Genomic DNA, 25,644 nt, shown 5'->3' on the forward strand with positions numbered 1-25,644 from the left:
TCCAACTCAATCATCAAGTTTGCTGATGACACAACAGTGGTAGTGCTGATTTGCCAACAATGACAAGACAGCCTACAGGGAGGAGGGGAGGGCCCTGGCGGAGTGGTGCCAGGACAATAACCTCTTACCTCAACGTCAACATAACGGAAGGAGCTGATTGTGGACTTCAGGAGACAACAGAGAGATCACACCCCCATCCACATCGATGGGCCACAGTGGAGAGGGTGAACATGTTTCAAGTTCCTCAGCGTGCACTGACAACCTGAAATGATCCATTCACACAGACAATGTGGTGAAGAAGACACAGCGACTGCCTCTTCAACCTCCAGGAGGCTGAAGAAATTAGGCGTGGCCCATAAGATCCTCACATTCTTTTACAGATGCGCCATTGAGAGCATCCTGTCTGTCGGGCTGTATCACCACCTGGTACGGCACCTGAACAGAGCGAACTGTCTATGACTTGGGTGATTGGAGTCTTTGACAATTTTTGGGCCTTCCTCTGACACTGCCTATTATATAGGTCCTGGATGGCAGGAAGCTTGGCCACAGTGATTTACTGGGCCGTACACACTACCCTCTCTAGCGCTTTATGGTCAGATGCCGAGCAGTTGCCACTAGGGAGGCACGATCGTAATATATCGTAATCGGGCGATATTAGCTAAACATGCCAACGTTAATATCGGCCCGATGTCTTGTTTAACGCCGATGCCAAAGCTAACGCGCATACCTATATAACGAAGATGCATGACGTAATGACGCCAAGTAGATTTTTTGCGCTACATTGTGCAAAATAGCATTCCTAACCTAGCCCACAATGTCTGCTGTGTGGATCGAGCAGTCAACAAGTCCAGCAGTCATTTGAAAGAGTAAGAACATTTCAGCAAGACAACGCAAAAGGCGAAAACCATTAAAGCCAAGAAAATGGAATTCATTGCCCTTGACAATCAACCGTTCTCTGTCGTGGGTTATGTTGTCTTTCGCCGATTGGTCGAGCACCGTTACACGCTACCAAGTGCGCTGTTTTTCAGATGTTGCCCTACTGGAGTTACACAGTAATAGTGTCACTGCTATTAGCTTCACGACATACTACGGAACGCCGTTTGGGTCTTTGCGTGCCAAAGAGATACAGTAGCTCTGTCAAAGCTGTACAAAGAAGTCTGCAACAGCGGCCACGAACGATGTGTTTACAATACCGCGTTGGTAATAAAGCATAATTTGTTTGACCGCAACTTCTGGGGTAGCTAGCTTTAGCTTGGTACCTAGCTAGCTTTAGCTTAGTACCTAGCTAGCTTTAGCTTAGTACCTAGCTAGCTTTAGCTTAGTACCTAGCTAGCTTTAGCTTAGTACCTAGCTAGCTTTAGCTTGGTACCTAGCTAGCTTTAGCTTGGTACTTAGCTAGCCCCAATACAACCAGCCTGAAAACTATGACCAGTAGAAACTGCAGTCACTTTCATTATTCTAAGCAATGATTTAGGGATCCTTGTGAGTAAGTATTAGCTAGGTTGCCACTTGTTGTTCGCCTATTGAAATTGAACTTCAGTTGATGAAAATAAATAGCTAGCCAGCTACTTAACCCTGTTGCCCAAAGCTAACGTTATAAGCAGCCAGCTAGCTTCATCTGGCTAGTGAGGCTCGACCGGTCCGGGTTATGTGTTGAAGCTAGCCACAATAAGGATTAGGCACAATAGTGGAATTTGCAGTTTGCCTTAAAAATAAAAGTATGTCATTGACAGGGATGCAAATTAATACAAACAGTAGAATTATGCCATGCTTTTATTTTGAAGGCAAACCGCAAAGGACACTATTGTGGCTAATCCTTATTGTAGCTAGCTTCACATAGATGGGTCCGACCACCATTAACCAAATAAGAACTGTCTGTTGGTTATTTTAGATGATGACACCTAGCTAGATAGTTGGCCAGATATCTATAGCTACTGAAACAGATTGTTGTTTTTGGGGGAAGAACATTGTTTGCCTCCATGAGCTAGCTAGCTTTCTTAAACGACCAGCACTGTAGGTGCGCGAGACAACTTGACCAGCATCATAGCAACGATGATGAATCGTTGTGATATATGAAATACGAGGGATCGTCTAATCAATGTGTAATAACTACGTAAACAATGTATTAATGCGTTACATTATCATGTGACGTCATATTCAGGTCCTGATTGGTCAACAAGCTTAATTGACGTGTTTAATACAAACGGCGTTCCGTAGCAACGGCCCCAACGGCGTTCCGTAGCAACGTCCCCAGCGGCATTCCGTAGCAACGTCCCCAGCGGCGTTCCGTAGCAACGTCCCCGGCGGCGTTCCGTAGCAACGTCCCCGGCGGCGTTCCGTGGCAACGGCCTCGGCGGCGTTCCGTGGCAACGGCCTCGGCGGCGTTCCGTGGCAACGGCCTCGGCGGCGTTCCGTGGCAACGGCCTCGGCGGCGTTCCGTGGCAACGGCCTCGGCGGCGTTCCGTGGCAACGGCCTCGGCGGCGTTCCGTGGCAACGGCCCCGGCGGCGTTCCGTGGCAACGGCCCCGGCGGCGTTCCGTGGCAACGGCCCCGGCGGCGTTCCGTGGCAACGGCCCCAACGGCGTTCCGTGGCAACGGCCCCAACGGCGTTCCGTAGCAACGGCCCCAGCTGAGTTCCGTAGCAATCCTGGTTGAGAATGAAATGACTGAACAACCAAACAGCACAGCAAGTAAGTGAAATAGAAAGGTATTGATTATGTTTTCACTGGTAATGGGGACATACGTAAATGCCAACAAATTAACTTTTGGGTCAGTGTGGTGTGTGTGTAACCTTTATTTAACTAGCAAGTCAGTTAAGAACGCATTCTTATTTACAATGACTGCCTACCTCAGCCAAACCCAGACGACGCTGGGCTAATTGTGAGCCGCACTATGGGACTCCCAATCACGGCCGGATGTGGTACAGCCTGGATTCGAACCAGGGACTGTAGTGACGCCTCTTGCTCTGAGATGCAGTGCCTTAGACCTCTGCATCCGCGTGTGTGTGTTAACTATTTAACTATAAGGCTTAAAAGGCCGCCAACATTTTTAGTATCGTTCTAATTGTTTTTGGCAAGGGAAAATATTGTATATCGGTATCAGCCAAGAAGATGAGAACATCCTGACCGGTTGCATCACTGCCTGGTGTGGCAACCGCTCGTTGGTTAAGGGCTTGTCTGTAAACATTTCACAGTACGGTCTACACCTGTTTGTATTCGGCGCATGGGACAAATAACATTTTGATTTGATCATCAAGCACCTCAACCACCCGAGCCACTGCCTGTTCTCCCCTCTACCATCTAGAAGATCATCAAGGACCCGAGCCACTGCCTGTTCTCCCCTCTACCATCTAGAAGATCATCAAGGACCCCAGCCACCCGAGCCACTGCCTGTTCTCCCCTCTACCATCTAGAAGATCATCAAGGACCCCAGCCACTGCCTGTTCTCCCCTCTACCATCTAGAAGATCATCAAGGACCCCAGCCACCCGAGCCACTGCCTGTTCTCCCCTCTACCATCTAGAAGATCATCAAGGACCCCAGCCACCCGAGCCACTGCCTGTTCTCCCCTCTACCATCTAGAAGATCATCAAGGACCCGAGCCACTGCCTGTTCTCCCTTCTACCATCTAGAAGATCATCAAGGACCCCAGCCACCCGAGCCACTGCCTGTTCTCCCCTCTACCATCTAGAAGATCATCAAGGACCCCAGCCACCCAATCCACTGCCTGTTCTCCCTTCTACCATCTAGAAGATCATCAAGGACCCCAGCCACCCGAGCCACTGCCTGTTCTCCCCTCTACCATCTAGAAGATCATAAAGGACCCCAGCCACCCGAGCCACTGCCTGTTCTCCCCTCTACCATCTAGAAGATCATCAAGGACCCCAGCCACCCGAGCCACTGCCTGTTCTCCCCTCTACCATCTAGAAGATCATCAAGGACCCCAGCCACCCGAGCCACTGCCTGTTCTCCCTTCTACCATCTAGAAGATCATCAAGGACCCCAGCCACCCGAGCCACTGCCTGTTCTCCCCTCTACCATCTAGAAGATCATCAAGGACCCCAGCCACCCGAGCCACTGCCTGTTCTCCCCTCTACCATCTAGAAGATCATAAAGGACCCGAGCCACTGCCTGTTCTCCCTTCTACCATCTAGAAGATCATCAAGGACCCCAGCCACCCGAGCCACTGCCTGTTCTCCCTTCTACCATCTAGAAGATCATCAAGGACCCCAGCCACCCGAGCCACTGCCTGTTCTCCCCTCTACCATCTAGAAGATCATAAAGGACCCCAGCCACCCGAGCCACTGCCTGTTCTCCCTTCTACCATCTAGAAGGTGGAGACAGTACATGTGCATCGAAGCTGGGACAGAGAAACTGAACAACAGCTTCTATCTCCAGGCCATCAGACTGTTAGTCTCCGCCCAGTACCCTGCCCTGAACTTTAGTCACTGTTACTAGCCTGCTACCACCCGGTGCTCTAGCCCGCTACCACCCGGTGCTCTAGCCCGCTACCACCCGGTGCTCTAGCCCGCTACCACCCGGTGCTCTAGCCCGCTACCACCCGGTGCTCTAGCCCGCTACCACCCGGTGCTCTAGCCCGCTACCACCCGGTGCTCTAGTAACATTATATATTACTGCACTGTTGGAGCTAGAAACATTATATATTACTGTACTGTTGGAGCTAGAAACATTATATATTACTGTACTGTTGGAGCTAGAAACACAAACATTATATATTACTGTACTGTTGGAGTTAGAAACAAACATTATATATTACTGTACTGTTGGAACTAGAAAGACAAGCATTCGCTGCACCTGTTATGATATCTGTGTACTTAACTGATTAGAAATATTGTGTCCATGTTGCATCATGCTAGCTATGTGTTGTGTAACTGTTAGCTACTGGGGTTAGCCGCAGGGGAACTGGGGTTAGCCCCCGGGTACAGCAGGGGAACTGGGGTTAGCCCCCGGGTACAGCAGGGGAACTGGGGTTAGCCCCCGGGTACAGCAGGGGAACTGGGGTTAGCCCCCGGGTACAGCAGGGGAACTGGGGTTAGCCCCCGGGTATTGTTCATTATGTAGAGTGGAGAGGCCAGTTCCAGGGTCTGTCCCAGTTCCAGGGTCTGTCTGGCCCTCCCATCAACACCTACGTGTTTCTGTTGACTCAGCGTTACTCTCTTTGTCTGTGTGTGTGTGTGTCAAACAATATTAGCCACACACACACGCTGACACTCGCAGTGCCATGCAGGTCACTCACTACACTGCTGTGCTCGTTAGCTACTGTTGTGCAGCTGTCCTGGGCATGCTGGTCAGCTGCCACTGAGTCAATGACTCAATCACACAAAGGAACTCAACAGCACCACTAGCTAAGAAGTGTAGACTAGCTCTATGCTAAGAAGTGGAGACTGGCTCTACGCTAAGAAGTGTAGACTAGCTCTGTGCTAAGAAGTGTAGACTAGCTCTGTGCTAAGAAGTGCAGACTAGCTCTGTGCTAAGAAGTGCAGACTGGCTCTGTGCTAAGAAGTGGAGACTGGATCTGCGCTAAGAAGTGGAGACTGGATCTGCGCTAAGAAGTGGAGACTGGATCTGCGCTAAGAAGTGGAGACTGGATCTGCGCTAAGAAGTGGAGACTGGCTCTATGCTAAGAAGTGGAGACTGGCTCTATGCTAAGAAGTGGAGACTGGCTCTATGCTAAGAAGTGGAGACTGGCTCTATGCTAAGAAGTGGAGACTGGCTCTATGCTAAGAAGTGGAGACTGGCTCTATGCTAAGAAGTGGAGACTGGCTCTATGCTAAGAAGTGGAGACTGGCTCTATGCTAAGAAGTGGAGACTGGCTCTATGCTAAGAAGTGGAGACTGGCTCTATGCTAAGAAGTGGAGACTGGCTCTATGCTAAGAAGTGGAGACTGGCTCTACGCTAAGAAGTGGAGACTGGCTCTACGCTAAGAAGTGGAGACTGGCTCTACGCTAAGAAGTGGAGACTGGCTCTACGCTAAGAAGTGGAGACTGGCTCTACGCTAAGAAGTGGAGACTGGCTCTACGCTAAGAAGTGGAGACTGGCTCTACGCTAAGAAGTGGAGACTGGCTCTACGCTAAGAAGTGGAGACTGGCTCTACGCTAAGAAGTGGAGACTGGCTCTGCGCTAAGAAGTGGAGACTGGCTCTGCGCTAAGAAGTGGAGACTGGCTCTACGCTAAGAAGTGGAGACTGGCTCTACGCTAAGAAGTGGAGACTGGCTCTACGCTAAGAAGTGGAGACCGGCTCTACGCTAAGAAGTGGAGACCGGCTCTACGCTAAGAAGTGGAGACTGGCTCTGCGCTAAGAAGTGGAGACTGGCTCTGCGCTAAGAAGTGGAGACTGGCTCTGCGCTAAGAAGTGGAGACTGGCTCTGCGCTAAGAAGTGGAGACTGGCTCTGCGCTAAGAAGTGGAGACTGGCTCTGCGCTAAGAAGTGGAGACTGGCTCTACGCTATGCTCTAAAGTTACAGTGGTTATTTAAGTTATCCATACTTTTTTGTCTACTCTTCATACCTGTGTTATATAAGTATTCATACACATAGCTCATATAAACAAAGACATTCCGTCGTAAGAACACATACACCCAGCCACAAGACTGACCACCTCTATTGGTCGGATGCTCAGGATAAGGCTCTGCTGTGCACCAATGGGGCTTCTGCTCTGGCTAGAGCAAGGCCCGCCTCCAACCCTCCGACCAGTCAAGAAGACCGAAACGACAAGACTCCACCTACTTTATTCTATGTATAAAAATGAATGTAACCGTTGTATAGGCTCTCTTTTTCACCTGGCTCCTTGCCGAGTTATGTGAACTAGGTCCGTGCACGTAAAACTGCGGGACAAGATATCTCTGACTCATTAAAACTGTCTTTTGTTACAACTGAAATCCACTCTGTCCAGCGTCCGTGATTTGGTCTCAACTCTCCAGTATTGTTTACACTAACACCTGCCGTTTGGTAAACAGGTGGGTTTGAATGTATTCCATAGATTACAATGGGTTTCAAATCTGGCTATATAATATGACTTTTACCATCATCATTCTTCTTCCTTGTGTGTTGTTGTGGTTGGTAACGTGTGTGTGTGTGTGTTGTGGTTGGTAATGTGTGTGTATCCATAACAGTGTTCAGTAAATTCTCAGACTTTCAAATCATTATTATTAGTGATGGGGGGTGGTTGATCGTTACATATCAGGATATTTATTTTGGATGATATCACAGTATAGTTTTGCGTTAGTTGTCTGTACCTGCACCAAAACTGCAGTTTGTTTCCGTCATAACTTGTTCTCTGTCTTTTTAAATGGGGAGACATTTTGTTTTCAGAACTGATCAAAACTAGTTCTCGGGCCTCCAGAGTGGCGCGGCGGTCTAAGGTACGCATCGCATTGCTTGTGGCATCATTACAGACCCGGGTTCGATCCCAGGCTGTGTCACAGCCGGCCGTGACCGGGAGACCTTATGAGGCGACGCACAATTGGCCCAGCGTCGTCCGGGATAGGGGAGGGTTTGGCCCAGCGTCGTCCGGGTTAGGGGAGGGTTTGGCCCAGCGTCGTCCGGGTTAGGGGAGGGTTTGGCCCAGCGTCGTCCGGGTTAGGGGAGGGTTTGGCCCAGCGTCGTCCGGGTTAGGGGAGGGTTTGGCCCAGCGTCGTCCGGGTTAGGGGAGGGTTTGGCCCAGCGGCGTCCGGGTTAGGGAAGGGTTTGGCCCAGCGGCGTCCGGGTTAGGGGAGGGTTTGGCCCAGCGGCGTCCGGGTTAGGGGAGGGTTTGGCCCAGCGTCGTCCGGGTTAGGGGAGGGTTTGGCCCAGCGTCGTCCGGGTTAGGGGAGGGTTTGGCCCAGCGTTGTCCGGGTTAGGGGAGGGTTTGGCCGGCCAGGATGCCCTTGTCCTGTTCGCGCTCTAGACTCCTTGTGGCCGGCCAGGATGCCCTTGTCCTGTTCGCGCTATAGACTCCTTGTGGCCGGCCAGGATGTCCTTGTCCCATTCGCGCTCTAGCGACTCCTTGTGGCGGTCCAGGATGTCCTTGTCCCGTTCGCGCTCTAGACTCCTTGTGGCCGGCCAGGATGTCCTTGTCCCATTCGTGCTCTAGCGACTCCTTGTGGCGGGCCAGGATATCCTTGTCCCGTTCGCGCTCTAGACTCGTTGTGGCGGGCCAGGATGTCCTTGTCCCATTCGTGCTCTAGCGACTCCTTGTGGCGGGCCAGGATATCCTTGTCCCATTCGTGCTCTAGCGACTCCTTGTGGCGGGCCAGGTGCCTGTAAGCTGACTTCGGTCGCCAGCTGGAAGATATTTCCTCCGACACATTGGTGCGGCTGGCAGTGTTTCCTCCAACACATTGGTGCGGCTGGCTTCTGGGTTAAGCGAGCAGTGTGTCAAGAAGCAGTGCGGCTTGGCAGGGTCGTGTTTCGGAGGACGCACGGCTCTCGACCTTCGCCTCTCCTGAGTCCGTACGGGAGTTGCAGCAATGGGACAAGACTGCACCTACCAATTTGGATATCACGAAATTGGGGAGAAAATTAGTTAAACGTTTTATATTATTTATTTTTTTTTTACAAAAGCTTGTTTTCTTGTCGCTCTGCATTAGACATATTGGTGAGCGATATGTTTGGAACATCAAATTGCAATAAAATGACAGTATCGAATCACAGTTTATATATAGAATCTCAATGCATATGGAGAATCGCAAAACACATCGTATTGGCACCGACGTTTCGTGATATCGTATTGTGAGGTCCCTGGCAATTCCCAGCCCTAATTATTATTGTTGATGTTATTTTTTGTTGTGTGTAGATGTGCCTGGCCTGCCGGAGGGCAGCAACAGAAGACAGTGAAACTACAGCGGAGGGCAGCAACAGAGGACGGTGAAACTACCGTGGAGGGGAGCAGCAGAAGACCTTCTCATGGCCTGCCAGTCTGTCTCCATCATCAACATGGACGAGCAGGCCCTGCTGGGGCTCAACCCTAACGCAGATGCCTGCTATAGGCAGAAGGTAAGTCTCATTACACTGTGTGTGTGTGTGCAGTAAATTCATGTGCTTGTAGAGGACAAATCTTGCGGATCCAAACGCGTTGGCTCCTACAAATGATTCTCAGATCCCATGTAGACTGGTCCATGTAGACTGAACTTGATCCAAATGCATTGGCTCCTGCAAATGATTCTTAGAGCCATGTCGACTGACCCATGTAGACTGACCCATGTAGACTGACCCATGTAGACTCTCCATCTATGGGACTTGAACCAGCGCTCTGTCTCGTCAGACTCTCCATCCATGGGACTTGAACCAGCGCTCTGTCTCGTCAGACTCTCCATCCGTGGGACTTGAACCAGCGCTTTGTCTCGTCAGACTCTCCATCCAGGGGACTTGACAACCAGTGCTCTGTCTCGTCAGACTCTCCATCCAGGGGACTTGACAACCAGCGCTCTGTCTCGTCAGACTCTCCATCCAGGGGACTTGACAACCAGCGCTCTGTCCCGTCAGACTCTCCATCCAGGGGACTTGAACCAGCGCTCTGTCTCGTCAGACTCTCCATCCGTGGGACTTGAACCAGCGCTCTGTCTCGTCAGACTCTCCATCCGTGGGACTTGAACCAGTGCTCTGTCTCGTCAGACTCCATCCAGGGGACTTGAACCAGTGCTCTGTCTCGTCAGACTCTCCATCCAGGGGACTTGAACCAGCGCTCTGTCTCGTCAGACTCTCCATCCAGGGGACTTGAACCAGCGCTTTGTCTCGTCAGACTCTCCATCCAGGGGACTTGACAACCAGCGCTCTGTCTCGTCAGACTCTCTATCCAGGGGACTTGAACCAACGCTCTGTCTCGTCAGACTCTCCATCCAGGGGACTTGAACCAGCGCTCTGTCTCGTCAGACTCTCCATCCAGGGGACTTGAACCAGCGCTCTGTCTCGTCAGACTCTCCATCCAGGGGACTTGAACCAGCGCTCTGTCTCGTCAGACTCTCCATCCGAGGGACTTGACAAGTGCTCTCCACATTAAGTTGTTATGTTGTAACTGGTGCTGTTTACAGAGACCAGTACCACTCAGGAAGTTAAACATGGCTACAGGAAGTCAATGAGTGGGTTTGAGCGGTTCGCTACAGACCAATAGGCCTCTATATACAGTAATATACACGCGTTCAGTAATACAACAGCAATAGCTGTGGAACGTAAGGCTTCCACCTGGGATCTGCTGTGGAACACAAGGCTTCCACCTGGGATCTGCTGTGGAACACGAGGCTTCCACCTGGGATCTGCTGTGGAACGTAAGGCTTCCACCTGGGATCTGCTGTGGAACACAAGGCTTCCACCTGGGATCTGCTGTGGAACACGAGGCTTCCACCTGGGATCTGCTGTGGAACACGAGGCTTCCACCGGGGATCTGCTGTGGAACACGAGGCTTCCACCTGGGATCTGCTGTGGAACACAAGGCTTCCACCTGGGATCTGCTGTGGAACACATGGCTTCCACCTGGGATCTGCTGTACTGCTGTGGAACACATGGCTTCCACCTGGGATCTGCTGTGGAACACAAGGCTTCCACCATGCTTTTTCAGATGTAGGCCTACACAGAAATACATGTCTAGGAGACCCACACCAACTCTGTGTCCTTGAGGCAGCCAGCCAGCCTACCAACCAGCCAACCAACCAACCAGCCAGCCAGCCTGCCTAACTTGTTCCCTCTCACCGCTGTCAGCACGAGTGTTGTTATGGCTGGCTGTAGAATGAGGTAGTTATGGGGGTTTGTGTGGCTGGCTACAGAATGGGGGTAGTTATGGGGGTTGTGTGGCTGGCTACAGAATGGGGTAGTTATGGGGGTTTGTGTGGCTGGCTGTAGAATGGGGTAGTTATGGGGGTTGTGTGGCTGGCTGTAGAATGGGGTAGTTATGGGGGTTGTGTGGCTGGCTGTAGAATGGGGTAGTTATGGGGGTTTGTGTGGCTGGCTGTAGAATGGGGTAGTTATGGGGGTTTGTGTGGCTGGCTGTAGAATGGGGTAGTTATGGGGGTTTGTGTTGCTGGCTTGCTGTAGAATGGGGTAGTTATGGGGGTTGTGTGGCTTGCTGTAGAATGGGGTAGTTATGGGGTTTGTGTGGCTGGCTGTAGAATGGGGTAGTTATGGGGGTTTGTGTGGCTGGCTGTAGAATGGGGTAGTTATGGGGGTTTGTGTGGCTGGCTGTAGAATGGGGTAGTTATGGGGGTTTGTGTGGCTGGCTGTAGAATGGGGTAGTTATGGGGGTTGTGTTGCTGGCTGTAGAATGGGGTAGTTATGGGGGTTGTGTTGCTGGCTGTAGAATGGGGTAGTTATGGGGGTTGTGTGGCTGGCTGTAGAATGGGGTAGTTATGTGTCAGATTCAGAAGCTCTGTTTCTCTCCCTTTTCTAACTCTTGTTTCTCTCTCTGCTTCTGTTTCTCTCTCTGCTTCTGTTTCTCTCTCTCTCTGCTTCTGGTTCTCCTCCTCAGGCGATGGTGTATTTTGAGCAGTTGAAGGAGTCCCAGGATGCCTGGGAGGTGTGTGCAGAGGCCCTGGCTAAAGGCATTTACAGGTGAGACCCATTAGTTGGTAGGATTCTGATTAGAGACGGTACAGTATCCTTCTAGTCACACCTGGGAGGTTTCAGATTCAAACCTGTTGGTCTCCCTGTTGGTTCTTCTCTGGTCTCCCTGTTGGTCTCCCTGTTGGTCCTACTCTGGTCTCCCTGTTGGCCTCCCTGTTGGTCCTTCTCTGGTCTCCCTGTTGGTCTCCCTGTTGGTCCTTCTCTGGTCTCCCTGTTGGTCTCCCTGTTGGTCCTTCTCTGGTCTCCCTGTTTGTCCTTCTCTGGTCTCCCTGTTGGTCCTTCTCTGGACTCTGGTCTCCCTGTTGGTCCTTCTCTGGACTCTGGTCTCCCTGTTGGTGTCCCTGTTGGTCCTTCTCTGGACTCTGGTCTCCCTGTTGGTCTCCCTGTTGGTCCTTCTCTGGTCTCCCTGTTGGTCTCCCTGTGGGTCTCCCTGTTGGTCTCCCTGTTGGTTCTTCTCTGGTCTCCCTGTTTGTCTCCCTGTTTGTCTCCCTGTTGGTCCTTCTCTGGTCTCCCTGTTTGTCTCCCTGTTTGTCTCCCTGTTGGTCCTTCTCTGGACTCTGGTCTCCCAGACCATATATTGTATTGTAATATCTTTATTAATCCCTCAGTGACGGCCCTGTGTTGTATTGTAATATCTTTATTAATCCCTCTCTCAGCGACAGCCCTGTGTTGTATTGTAATATCTTTATTAATCCCTCTCTGTGACGACCCTGTGTTGTATTGTAATATCTTTATTAATCCCTCTCTCAGTGACGACCCTGTGCTGTATTGTAATATCTTTATTAATCCCTCTCTGTGACGACTCTGTGTTGTATTGTAATATCTTTATTAATCCCTCTCTCAGTGACGACCCTGTGCCGTATTGTAATATCTTTATTAATCCCTCTCTCAGTGACGACCCTGTGCCGTATTGTAATATCTTTATTAATCCCTCTCTCAGTGACGACCCTGTGTTGTATTGTAATATCTTTATTAATCCCTCTCTCAGTGACGACCCTGTGCCGTATTGTAATATCTTTATTAATCCCTCTCTCAGTGACGACCCTGTGCCATATTGTAATATCTTTATTAATCCCTCTCTCAGTGACGACCCTGTGTTGTATTGTAATATCTTTATTAATCCCTCTCTCAGTGACGACCCTGTGTTGTATTGTAATATCTTTATTAATCCCTCTCTCAGTGACGACCCTGTGCTGTATTGTAATATCTTTATTAATCCCTCTCTCAGTGACGACCCTGTGTTGTATTGTAATATCTTTATTAATCCCTCTCTGTGACGACCCTGTGTTGTATTGTAATATCTTTATTAATCCCTCTCTCAGTGACGACCCTGTGTTGTATTGTAATATCTTTATTAATCCCTCTCTCAGTGACGACCATGTGAAGTTCTTCTGTTTCCAAGTCCTGGAGCACCAGATCAAGTACAGGTAAGAGGAGGGGAGGAGGAGGGGAGGAGGAGGGGGGAGGAGGGGAAGGGGAAGAGGAGGAGGAGGGGGAGAGGGAGGGGAAGGGGAGAAGAGGGAGGGGAAGGGGAGGAGAGGGGGAGAGCGGGTGGAGGATGGGTGGAGGAGGAGGGGGGAAGGAGAGAGGGAGGAGGGGAAGGAGAGGTGGAGGAGGAGGAGGGGGAGAGAGAGGGGAGGGGAAGGAGAGGAAGTACCTCTGTCAGCTGTCATCCTGCCACTAGTCTGATAGATGATGAATTAGGAAGTCTGTGATAATAGGTTGACTGTTCCTCCAATCCCATTGACTCCAGATAACAGCTAATGCTGTCACCTTTTCCCATGCTTTCACAGTAGGGCATTAAAGTACTGTCACCTTTTCTCATGCTTTCACAGTAGGGCATTAAAGTACTGTCACCTTTTCTCATGCTTCCACAGTAGGGCATTAAAGTACTGTCACCTTTTCTCATGCTTTCACAGTAGGGCATTAAAGTACTGTCACCTTTTCTCATGCTTTCACAGTAGGGCATTAAAGTACTGTCACCTTTTCCCATGCTTTCACAGTAGGGCATTAAAGTACTGTCACCTTTTCTCATGCTTTCACAGTAGGGCATTAAAGTACTGTCACCTTTTCTCATGCTTTCACAGTAGAGCATTAAAGTAGTGTCACGTTTCTTCCTAACATCTGACTGAAAACCATGTACATGTGTCTCTGTCAGCAGCATTCCTCTATGAAGTAGTCCTGAACAGAAAGTGACTTTGTGTTGTGTGTTTTGTCCCAGACATGGAGGGCTCAGTCCTGCCCAGCAACAGCTGATCAGAGAAACCCTGATGAAGTGGCTGCAGGGTCAGGTGGGGCTTCTCTGTCACTTAGGCAACCTGTCACAACAACGTAGCACATTTCATCAACAACACTATTTGTTACTTGAGCTGTCGTTAGTTACACATTTCATCAACAACACTATTTGTTACTTGAGCTGTCGTTAGTTACACATTTCATCAACAACTCTATTTGTTACTTGAGCTGTCGTTAGTTACACATTTCATCAACAACACTATTTGTTACTTGAGCTGTCGTTAGTTACACATTTCATCAACTACTCTATTTGTTACTTGAGCTGTCGTTAGTTACACATTTCATCAACAACTCTATTTGTTACTTGAGCTGTCGTTAGTTACACATTTCATCAACAACACTATTTGTTACTTGAGCTGTCGTTAGTTACACATTTCATCAACAACTCTATTTGTTACTTGAGCTGTCGTTAGTTACACGTTTTTATACAGTCATGAAGTTGACTCTCTTCCACACCTGAATTCCTGAATTGAAAAATTGTATTAGAAAATTAATTTCAATATAATATTCTCCTTCACTGCTATCCCGACAATCCTCCCCTCATCCTCTTCATCTTCTTCTTCCTTCCCTTCCTCTTCTTATTCCTTCCCTTCTTCCACTTCCCTTCTTCCTCCTCCTCCTTCCCCTCCACTTCATCCTTCCCCTCCTCCTCTTCATCTTCTTCCTCCTCCTCCTCCTTCCCCTTCTTCCTCCTCCTCTTCTTCTTTCTCCTCTTCTTATTCCTCCCCTCCCCCTCTTCTTCCTTCTCTTTCCTTCTTCTTCCTTCCTCCTCCACTTCATCCTTCCCCTCCGTCTCCTTCCCTTCCTCCTCCTCCTCTTCTTCCTCCTCCTCTTCCTCCTCCTCCTCTTCTTCCTCCCCTCCTCCTCTTCTTCTTCCTTCCTCCTCCTATTCATCCTTCCCCTCTTCTTCCTCCCCCCTCCTCTTCCTCCCCCTTCCTCCTCCTCCTCTCCAGTTAATGAACTCCCAACCAGAGAAGCCGTTCATCCGTAACAAGGCAGCCCAGGTGTTTGCTCTGACCTTCGTGATGGAGTACCTGACCCACTGGCCCAAGTTCTTCCACGACCTGCTGTCTCTAGTGGGCCTGAACCCACACGGGGTCGACGTCTACCTCAGAACACTGATGGCTATCGACGCTGAGGTGGTGGACAGAGACATCCTGCACTCCCCTGAGGTAAGAGGACACTGAGGTGGTGGACAGAGACATCCTGCTCTCCCCTGAGGTAAGAGGACAATGAGGTGGTGGACAGAGACATCCTGCTCTCCCCTGAGGTAAGAGGACACTGAGGTGGTGGACAGAGACATCCTGCTCTCCCCTGAGGTAAGAGGACACTGAGGTGGTGGACAGAGACATCCTGCACTCCCCTGAGGTAAGAGGACACTGAGGTGGTGGACAGAGACATCCTGCTCTCCCCTGAGGTAAGAGGACACTGAGGTGGTGGACAGAGACATCCTGCTCTCCCCTGAGGTAAGAGGACACTGAGGTGGTGGACAGAGACATCCTGCTCTCCCCTGAGGTAAGAGGACACTGAGGGTGTCCTCTCCTTCTCTTTTTCTCTCCTTCTCTTCTCTCTTTTTCTCTCCTTCTCTTCTCTCTTTTTCTCTCCTTCTCTTCTCTCTTTTTCTCTCCTTCTCTTCTCTTTCTCTCCTTCTCTCTCCTTTTCTCTCCTTCTCTTTTCTCTAGGAGGTTCGTGGGAACACATTATTAAAGGATGGTACGAGGGAGCAGGTCATCCCCAGTCTCTAACTCTTCTCTCTCTCCCCTCTCTCCCCTCCCTCCTCTCTCTCTCTCCTCCCTCCTCTCTCTCTCTCCTCCCTCCTCTCTCTCTCTCTCCTCCCTCCTCTCTCCCCTCCCTCTCTCTCCCCTCCCTCTCTCTCCCCTCCCTCCTCTCTCTCTCCTCTCTCTCTCCCCTCCCTCCTCTCTCTCTCTCCTCTCTCTAGGAGGTGCGTAGGAACACATTAATAAAAGATGGTATGAGGGAGCAGGTCATCCCCAGCCTGGTTGAGTCCTGGTACCAGATCCTCGGGGCCTATCAGCAGTCTCACCCTGAGATCACCTGTCAATGTCTGGAGGTAGTGGGGGCATACGTCTCCTGGATAGACCTCAACCTCATCGCCAACGACAGGTACGTCAGTCTGTCTGCCGTCAGTCTGTCTGCCGTCAGTCTGTCTGCCGTCAGTCTGTCTGCCGTCAGTCTGTCTGGTCAGTGTCTGTGTGGTCAGTCTGTGTGGTCAGTCATTTCATTCTCAACCAGGATTCCTATGGAACGCCGTTTGGGTCTTTGTGTGTATATAATATACACTATTTGACGGGCCAATGAAGCTTGTTGACCAATCAGGACCTGAATATGACGTCACATGATAATGTAACGCATTAATAATTTGTTTACGTAGTTATTACACATCGATTAGACGATCCCTCGTATTTCATATGTCACAATGATTCATCAATACGTACAGTATGCTATGATGCTGATAAAGTTGTCCCGCGCAAGTACCAAGCTAAAGCTAGCTAGGTACCAAGCTAAAGCTAGCTAGGTACCAAGCTAAAGCTAGCTAGGTACCAAGCTAAAGCTAGCTAGGTACCAAGCTAAAGCTAGCTAGGTACCAAGCTAAAGCTAGCTAGGTACCAAGCTAAAGCTAGCTAGGTACCAAGCTAAAGCTAGCTAGGTACCAAGCTAAAGCTAGCTAGGTACCAAGCTAAAGCTAGCTAGGTACCAAGCTAAAGCTAGCTAGGTACCAAGCTAAAGCTAGCTAGGTACCAAGCTAAAGCTAGCTAGGTACCAAGCTAAAGCTAGCTAGGTACCAAGCTAAAGCTAGCTAGGTACCAAGCTAAAGCTAGCTAGGTACCAAGCTAAAGCTAGCTACCCCAGAAGTTGCGGTTGAACAGATGATGCTTTATTACCAACGCGGTATTGTAAACACATCGTTCGTGGCCGCTGTTGCAGACTTCTTTGTACAGCTTTGACAGTGCTACTGTATCTTTTCTGACACGCAAAGACCCAAACGGCGTTCAGTAGTATGTCGTGAAGCTAATAGCAGTGACACTATTACTGTGTAACTCTGGTAGGGCAACATCTGAAAAATATCACACTTGGTAGTGTGTACCGGTGCTCGACCAATCGGCGAAAGACAACACCCACGACAGGGAACGGTTGATTGTCAAGGGGAATGAACTCCATTATCTTGGTGTTAATGGATTTCGCCTTTTGAGTAATAATCTGCCAGTTATTTTCATGTAATTACATTAAGATATATGGGGGAACATGGGTATATTCTAGAGGTCGACCGATTATGATGTTTCAACGCCGATACCGATTATTGGAGGACCAAAAAAGCCGATTACCGATTAATCAGCCCATTTCTATTTTATATATATATATATATTTTTTTTTATGTTAAAATGTATTTGTAATAATGACAATTACAACAATACTGAATGAACACTTATTTTAACTTAATATTATACATAAATAAAATCAATTTAGCCTCAAGAAAAATAATGAAACATGTTAAATTTGGTTTAAATAATAATAATGCAAAAACAAAGTGTTGGAGAAGAAAGTAAAAGTGCAATATGTGCCATGTAAGAAAGCTAACGTTTAAGTTCCTTGTTCAGAACATGAGAACATATGAAAGCTGGTGGTTCCTTTTAACATGAGTCTTCAATATTCCCAGGTAAGAAGTTTTACGTTGTAGTTATTATAGGAATTATAAGACTATTTCCCTCTATACCATTTGTATTTCATTAACCTTTGACTATTGGATGTTCTTATAGGCACTTTAGTATTGCCAGTGTAACAGTATATCTTCCGTCCCCCTCCTCGCTCCTCCCTGGGCTCGAACCAGCAACACAACGACAACAGCCACCATCGAAGCAGCCTTACCCATGCAGAGCATGTGGAACAACTACCAGAAGGCTCAGAGAGATTGACGTTTAATACGCTATTAGCGCGCGCTAACTAGCTAGCCATTTCACTTCAGTTACACCAGCCTCATCTCGGGAGTTGATAGGTTTGAAGTCATAAACAGCGCAATGCTTGACGCACAACGAAGAGCTGCTGGCAAAGCGCACGAAAGTGCTGTTTGAATGAATGTTTACGTGCCTTCTTCTGCCTACCACCGCTCAGTCAAATACTTAGATACTTGTATGCTCAGTCAGATTATATGCAACGCAGGACACGCTAGATAATATCTAGTAACCAATTTCAATTATTGTTTTCCCTCATCAATCTACACACAATACCCCATAGTGACATCACAATACCCCATAGTGACGTCACAATACCCCATAGTGACGTCACAATACCCCATAGTGACGTCACAATACCCCATAGTGACGTCACAATACCCCATAGTGACGTCACAATACCCCATAGTGACGTCACAATACCCCATAATGACAAAGCGAAAACAGGTTGTCTAGAAATTTTGCAAATGTATTAAAAATAAATTACAGATGCCTTATTTACGTCAGTGTTCAGACCCTTTGCTATGAGACTGGGCATTTGAGCCCAAGTGCATCATGTTGAAACTCATCAGATGAGCAGATGACTGGTCCTGGACCAGTGTGTTCCTGTCCCTCCAGGTTTATGAACCAGACACTAGATCAGATGACTGGTCCTGGACCAGTGTGTTCCTCTCCCTCCAGGTTTATGAACCAGAGACTAGATCAGATGACTGGTCCTGGACCAGTGTTTAACCAGTGTGTTCCTCTCCCTCCAGGTTTATGAACCAGACACTAGATCAGATGACTGGTCCTGGACCAGTGTTTAACCAGTCTGTTCCTCTCCCTCCAGGTTTATGAACCAGACACTAGATCAGATGACTGGTCCTGGACCAGTGTGTTCCTCTCCCTCCAGGTTTGTGAACCAGAGACTATATCAGATGACTGGTCCTGGACCAGTGTTTAACCAGTGTGTTCCTCTCCCTCCAGGTTTATGAACCAGACACTAGATCAGATGACTGGTCCTGGACCAGTGTGTTCCTGTCCCTCCAGGTTTATGAACCAGACACTAGATCAGATGACTGGTCCTGGACCAGTGTTTAACCAGTGTGTTCCTCTCCCTCCAGGTTTGTGAACCTGCTGCTGAGTCAGATGTCTGTGGAGGACCTGAGAGAGGAGGCGTGTGACTGTCTGTTTGAGATTGTCTCTAAAGGAATGGCCCCGACAGACAAGACCAAGCTGGTCGAGTCCCTCTGTCAGGTCCTGCAGTCGGCTGGCTTCTTCAACGTGGACCAGGTAGGTACACACACAGACACACACACACCACATAACAGACAAGACCAAGCTGGTCGAGTCCCTCTGTCAGGTCCTGCAGTCGGCTGGCTTCTTCAACGTGGACCAGGTAGGTACACACACAGACACTCACACCATAACACACACACACCACATAACTAACACACCACACACCACACACACACCATAACACAACACATACACCACATAACACACACCACACACACACTCGCTACTCCATTTCCCACAGTCCAACAAAAGGCCAAAGGCTCCATTTCCTCTTCCTCCTCACCTCTACTTCCTGAATGGATGTGAAACTGTTTCCTGTTTATACCTGAAAAGCCCCCCCCCCCCCCCCCTCTGTTTCCTGTCTTGGCTCCATCAGGAGGAGGATGTGGACTTCCTGGCTAAGTTCTCCAGACTGGTGAACGGGATGGGCCAGTCTCTGGTGCTGAGCTGGACCAAACTGGCCAAGGGGGGCGCCGTGAAGGAAGCCGCCGAGGCGCTGCGTGCCCTCGAGACCAAGGTTCCTCTGCTCCTCCAGCTACTGGTCCACGACGACGATGACATCTCAGCCAACATCGTAGGCTTCTGCTACGACTACCTGAACGTACTCAAACAGGTGAGATACACTCTGCTAGTTGGGAATATGGCTCCCTATTTTCTATGTGCACTACATCTGACCAGAGGTCTATGGGAATATGGCTCCCTATTCTCTATGTGCACTACATCTGATCAGAGGTCTATGGGAATATGGCTCCCTATTCTCTATGTGCACTACATCTGATCAGAGGCCTATGGGAATATGGCTCCCTATTCTCTATGTGCACTACATCTGATCAGAGGCCTATGGGAATATGTGCACTACATCTGACCAGAGGCCTATGGGAATATGGCTCCCTATTCTCTATGTGCACTACATCTGATCAGAGGCCTATGGGAATATGGCTCCCTATTCTCTATGTGCACTACATCTGATCAGAGGCCTATGGGAATATGGCTCCCTATTCTCTAAGTGCACTACATCTGATCAGAGGCCTATGGGAATATGGCTCCCTATTCTCTATGTGCACTACATCTGATCAGAGGCCTATGGGAATATGTGCACTACATCTGACCAGAGGCCTATGGGAATATGGCTCCCTATTCTCTATGTGCACTACATCTGATCAGAGGCCTATGGGAATATGGCTCCCTATTCTCTATGTGCACTACATCTGATCAGAGGCCTATGGGAATATGGCTCCCTATTCTCTATGTGCACTACATCTGACCAGAGGCCTATGGGAATATGGCTCCCTATTCTCTATGTGCACTACATCTGATCAGAGGCCTATGGGAATATGGCTCCCTATTCTCTATGTGCACTACATCTGATCAGAGGCCTATGGGAATATGTGCACTACATCTGACCAGAGGCCTATGGGAATATGGCTCCCTATTCTCTATGTGCACTACATCTGACCAGAGGCCTATGGGAATATGGCTCCCTATTCTCTATGTGCACTACATCTGATCAGAGGCCTATGGGAATATGGCTCCCTATTCTCTATGTGCACTACATCTGATCAGAGGCCTATGGGAATATGTGCACTACATCTGACCAGAGGCCTATGGGAATATGGCTCCCTATTCTCTATGTGCACTACATCTGATCAGAGGTCTATGGGAATATGGCTCCCTATTCTCTATGTGCACTACATCTGATCAGAGGCCTATGGGAATATGTGCACTACATCTGACCAGAGGCCTATGGGAATATGGCTCCCTATTCTCTATGTGCACTACATCTGATCAGAGGCCTATGGGAATATGGCTCCCTATTCTCTATGTGCACTACATCTGATCAGAGGCCTATGGGAATATGGCTCCCTATTCTCTATGTGCACTACATCTGATCAGAGGCCTATGGGAATATGTGCACTACATCTGACCAGAGGCCTATGGGAATATGGCTCCCTATTCTCTATGTGCACTACATCTGATCAGAGGTCTATGGGAATATGGCTCCCTATTCTCTATGTGCACTACATCTGATCAGAGGCCTATGGGAATATGTGCACTACATCTGACCAGAGGCCTATGGGAATATGGCTCCCTATTCTCTATGTGCACTACATCTGATCAGAGGCCTATGGGAATATGGCTCCCTATTCTCTATGTGCACTACATCTGACCAGAGGCCTATGGGAATATGGCTCCCTATTCTCTATGTGCACTACATCTGATCAGAGGCCTATGGGAATATGGCTCCCTATTCTCTATGTGCACTACATCTGATCAGAGGCCTATGGGAATATGGCTCCCTATTCTCTATGTGCACTACATCTGACCAGAGGTCTATGGGAATATGTGCACTACATCTGACCAGAGGCCTATGGGAATATGGCTCCCTATTCTCTATGTGCACTACATCTGATCAGAGGCCTATGGGAATATGGCTCCCTATTCTCTATGTGCACTACATCTGATCAGAGGCCTATGGGAATATGTGCACTACATCTGACCAGAGGCCTATGGGAATATGGCTCCCTATTCTCTATGTGCACTACATCTGACCAGAGGCCTATGGGAATATGGCTCCCTATTCTCTATGTGCACTACATCTGATCAGAGGCCTATGGGAATATGGCTCCCTATTCTCTATGTGCACTACATCTGATCAGAGGCCTATGGGAATATGTGCACTACATCTGACCAGAGGTCTATGGGAATATGGCTCCCTATTCTCTATGGCACCTTATTCCATCCAGGCCTCTGGTCAAATGTTGTGCACTATGAAGGGAATAGTGTAATTTGGGCCACTCTAGATATAGACACTCTAGATGTATCTTTACCAGACAGGAGAGGGAGACACTATAGATGTATCTTTACTAGACAGGAGAGGGAGTCACTCTACACTCTAGATGTATCTTTACCAGACAGGAGAGGGAGTCACTCTACACTCTAGATGTATCTTTACCAGACAGGAGAGGGAGTCACTCTACACTCTAGATGTATCTTTACCAGACAGGAGAGGGAGACACTCTACACTCTACATGTATCTTTACTAGACAGGAGAGGGAGACACTCTAGATGTATCTTTACTAGACAGGAGAGGGAGACACTCTAGATGTATCTTTACCAGACAAGAGAGGGAGTCACTCTAGATGTATCTTTACCAGACAGGAGAGGGAGACACTATAGATGTATCTTTACTAGACAGGAGAGGGAGTCACTCTACACTCTAGATGTATCTTTACCAGACAGGAGAGGGAGTCACTCTACACTCTAGATGTATCTTTACCAGACAGGAGAGGGAGTCACTCTAGATGTATCTTTACTAGACAGGATGGAAACCATAGAAATATAATCTTTATAACGGGTGTGGAGTAGCCCCTCAGACCACTGTCATGTGACAGCGTCCTCAATAGGGTCCGGTTGGCACGGTAACATGACGTAAACTTGTGTTCGTCTGCTTAATCTTCCTCAAGGGGTCCGAGTGGCAGAGTCACATGCCTCAGGTAGGGAGAGGAGGACAGGAGGCCATTGAAGAGTACTGGGACTCAGACAAGGTGGAGGAAACTGTCCACACTAACTGACCCCAATCATTATCATTACCCCCCCCTGTTCCAGGAAGAGACAGCAATGGATTAGCTGATTAACTGTCTGAATTATTCTACATTTACAACAAATATAGACTTGGAAATGGCCGTGGTATAATTGACTTTACAAACCAACAACACATTCAAGTTTAACTTTCCAAATGATGCAGAACATTTAGAGGTGTGTGTGTGTGTGTGTGTGTGTGTGTGTGTGTGTTTATCATAGTTAGCTGGCTAGTCTGTCCTGCTGTCTGGAATAGCCCACTGCGTTGTATTAAAAGGCCTGTGGTTGTGTCTCATAATGAGAACATTCTGGTGTGTCTCATAATGAGAACATTCTGGTGTGTGTCTCATAATGAGAACATTCTGGTGTGTGTCTCATAATGAGAACATTCTGCTGTCTCTCATAATGAGAACATTCTGGTGTGTGTCTCTCATAATGAGAACATTCTGGTGTGTCTCATAATGAGAACATTCTGGTGTGTCTCATAATGAGAACATTCTGGTGTGTGTCTCATAATGAGAACATTCTGGTGTGTGTCTCATAATGAGAACATTCTGGTGTGTCTCATAATGAGAACATTCTGGTGTGTCTCATAATGAGAACATTCTGGTGTGTGTCTCATAATGAGAACATTCTGGTGTGTGTCTCATAATGAGAACATTCTGGTGTGTGTCTCATAATGAGAACATTCTGGTGTGTGTCTCATAATGAGAACATTCTGGTGTGTGTCTCATTATGAGAACATTCTGGTGTGTGTCTCATAATGAGAACATTCTGGTGTGTGTCTCATAATGAGAACATTCTGGTGTGTGTCTCATAATGAGAACATTCTGGTGTGTGTCTCATAATGAGAACATTCTGGTGTGTGTCTCATAATGAGAACATTCTGGTGTGTGTCTCATAATGAGAACATTCTGGTGTGTGTCTCATAATGAGAACATTCTGGTGTGTGTCTCATAATGAGAACATTCTGGTGTGTGTCTCATAATGAGAACATTCTGGTGTGTGTCTCATAATGAGAACATTCTGGTGTGTGTCTCATAATGAGAACATTCTGGTGTGTGTCTCATAATGAGAACATTCTGGTGTGTGTCTCATAATGAGAACATTCTGGTGTGTGTCTCATAATGAGAACATTCTGGTGTGTGTCTCATAATGAGAACATTCTGGTGTGTGTCTCATAATGAGAACATTCTGGTGTGTGTCTCCATAATGAGAACATTCTGGTGTGTCATAATGAGAACATTCTGGTGTGTCATAATGAGAACATTCTGTTGTGTCATAATGAGAACATTCTGTTGTCATAATGAGAACATTCTGGTGTGTGTCTCCATAATGAGAACATTCTGTTGTGTCATAATGAGAACATTCTGTTGTGTCATAATGAGAACATTCTGTTGTGTCATAATGAGAACATTCTGTTGTGTCATAATGAGAACATTCTGTTGTGTCATAATGAGAACATTCTGGTGTGTCATAATGAGAACATTCTGCTGTGTCTCTCCTCTTCTAGTTCCCGCTGCTGACAGACCAACAGAAGACTCACGTTGAGGTGCGATTTCATCAGGAACTCTTTGGGCTGGTTTCCCAGACACAGAGGAGTCCTAGTTCTGGACTAAAAATATGTTTATTTTATTGTATTCCAGGAATATAATTACTCTGTGTCTGGGGAAACCAGCCACAAGCTTTTAAAACCTTATCTAGTGTCTGTCCATCTGTCATCTTGTTAGCAGATATATCCAGTATGGAAATAAAATGCAAATCAATTTATAACATTTTTGACATGTTTTGGGGATTTTTTTGTTGTTATTCTGTCTCTCACTGTTCAAATAAACCTACCATTAAAATTAGACTGATCATTTCTTTGTCAGTGGGCAAACGTACAAAATCAGCAGGGGATCAAATACCTTTTTCCCCTCACTGTATCCAGTATGTTGACTGTGCTCTCTGTCTCACCAGGACATCATGTTGGCCGTCATGAAGAAACTAACTTATGATGAAGAGTACAACTTTGACAATGAGGTAAAAACTTTGAGTGAGTTTTAAATTGTGGGGGGAGTTGAACAGCATTTTCATTACTCACTGTCTCCATCTTCCTCTGTCCATCTCTTCCCCCCTCTTTCTCTCTCTCCTTCTCTCTCTCCTTCTCGCTCTCCTTCTCTCTCTCTCCTCTCTCTCTGTCTCTGTCTCTCTCTCTGTCTCAGGGAGAGGATGAAGCGATGTTTGTAGAGTACAGGAAACAGTTGAAGATGCTGTTGGATCGCCTGGCTCAGGTGTCTCCTGACCTGCTCCTGGAAGCTGTAGGCAGAGTCTTCAACAACACCATACAGTAAGACTCCATCTTGTTTTGTTCCCCAATGTCCACCTTATTTCCTAACTTTGCCCCTTGTTTTTAAACGCCTGTTGTGAAGAAGCGTGTATTGATCCTGATTGTGTGTCTCAGGCGTTGGCAGACGGCGTCCTTCATGGAGGTGGAGGTGGCCATCAGGCTGCTGTACATGCTAGGAGAGGCTCTGCCTGCGTCTCACGGAGCTCACTTCTCTGGCGACACGGCCAAGACCTCCGCACTGCAGGATATGATGAGAACGGTGAGTTACACACAGCCAGCCAGTCCGCTGACAACCCTTGATCCTGATGTCTGACATCATATCCTGTGTTCTCCCTGTCTCCTCAGCTGGTCTCCTCTGGTCTCAGTGGTTACCAACACACAGTCTGTTGTTTCTAATGTCTGACATCATATCCTGTGTTCTCCCTGTCTCCTCAGCTGGTCTCCTCTGGTCTCAGTGGTTACCAACACACGTCTGTGTCGCTGGAGTTCTTCGAGACGGTGGTTCGTTACGACAAGTTCTTCCTGGTTGAACCGCAGCACATTCCTATTGTCCTGGTTAGTTCTACAGTACTAGACTGTCTGTCCTGGCTCAGTTAGTTCTGCAGTACTAGACTGTCTGTCCTGGCTCAGTTAGTTCTGCAGTACTAG

General features: G+C 48.2%; 1 protein-coding gene across 3 annotated transcripts in view; it reads left to right on the forward strand.

Moving 5' to 3' along the window:
• The window catches only part of LOC139379633 (exportin-T-like), a 63,799-nt gene that overhangs the window by 1,311 nt on the left and 36,844 nt on the right, over window positions 1–25,644 (forward strand). For 2 of the 3 annotated variants that reach the window (XM_071122438.1, XM_071122439.1), the window contains exons 2-14: window positions 8,792–8,991; window positions 11,453–11,535; window positions 12,918–12,974; window positions 13,769–13,838; window positions 14,796–15,014; window positions 15,782–15,966; window positions 18,914–19,082; window positions 19,465–19,701; window positions 24,181–24,219; window positions 24,627–24,689; window positions 24,872–24,996; window positions 25,111–25,255; window positions 25,432–25,551. In XM_071122438.1, coding sequence (XP_070978539.1) covers window positions 8,902–8,991; window positions 11,453–11,535; window positions 12,918–12,974; window positions 13,769–13,838; window positions 14,796–15,014; window positions 15,782–15,966; window positions 18,914–19,082; window positions 19,465–19,701; window positions 24,181–24,219; window positions 24,627–24,689; window positions 24,872–24,996; window positions 25,111–25,255; window positions 25,432–25,551 — 1,602 coding nt within the window. In that variant the 5' untranslated portion in view covers window positions 8,792–8,901. Of the gene's footprint in view, window positions 1–8,791; window positions 8,992–11,452; window positions 11,536–12,917; window positions 12,975–13,768; window positions 13,839–14,795; window positions 15,015–15,781; window positions 15,967–18,913; window positions 19,083–19,464; window positions 19,702–22,552; window positions 22,634–24,180; window positions 24,220–24,626; window positions 24,690–24,871; window positions 24,997–25,110; window positions 25,256–25,431; window positions 25,552–25,644 lie in introns of all 3 variants that reach the window. The other variant, XM_071122437.1, reaches the window with a different exon arrangement.

The sequence above is a fragment of the Oncorhynchus clarkii genome, chromosome 21, assembly GCF_045791955.1.
Source record: "Oncorhynchus clarkii lewisi isolate Uvic-CL-2024 chromosome 21, UVic_Ocla_1.0, whole genome shotgun sequence".
NCBI classification, from domain to species: domain Eukaryota; kingdom Metazoa; phylum Chordata; class Actinopteri; order Salmoniformes; family Salmonidae; genus Oncorhynchus; species Oncorhynchus clarkii.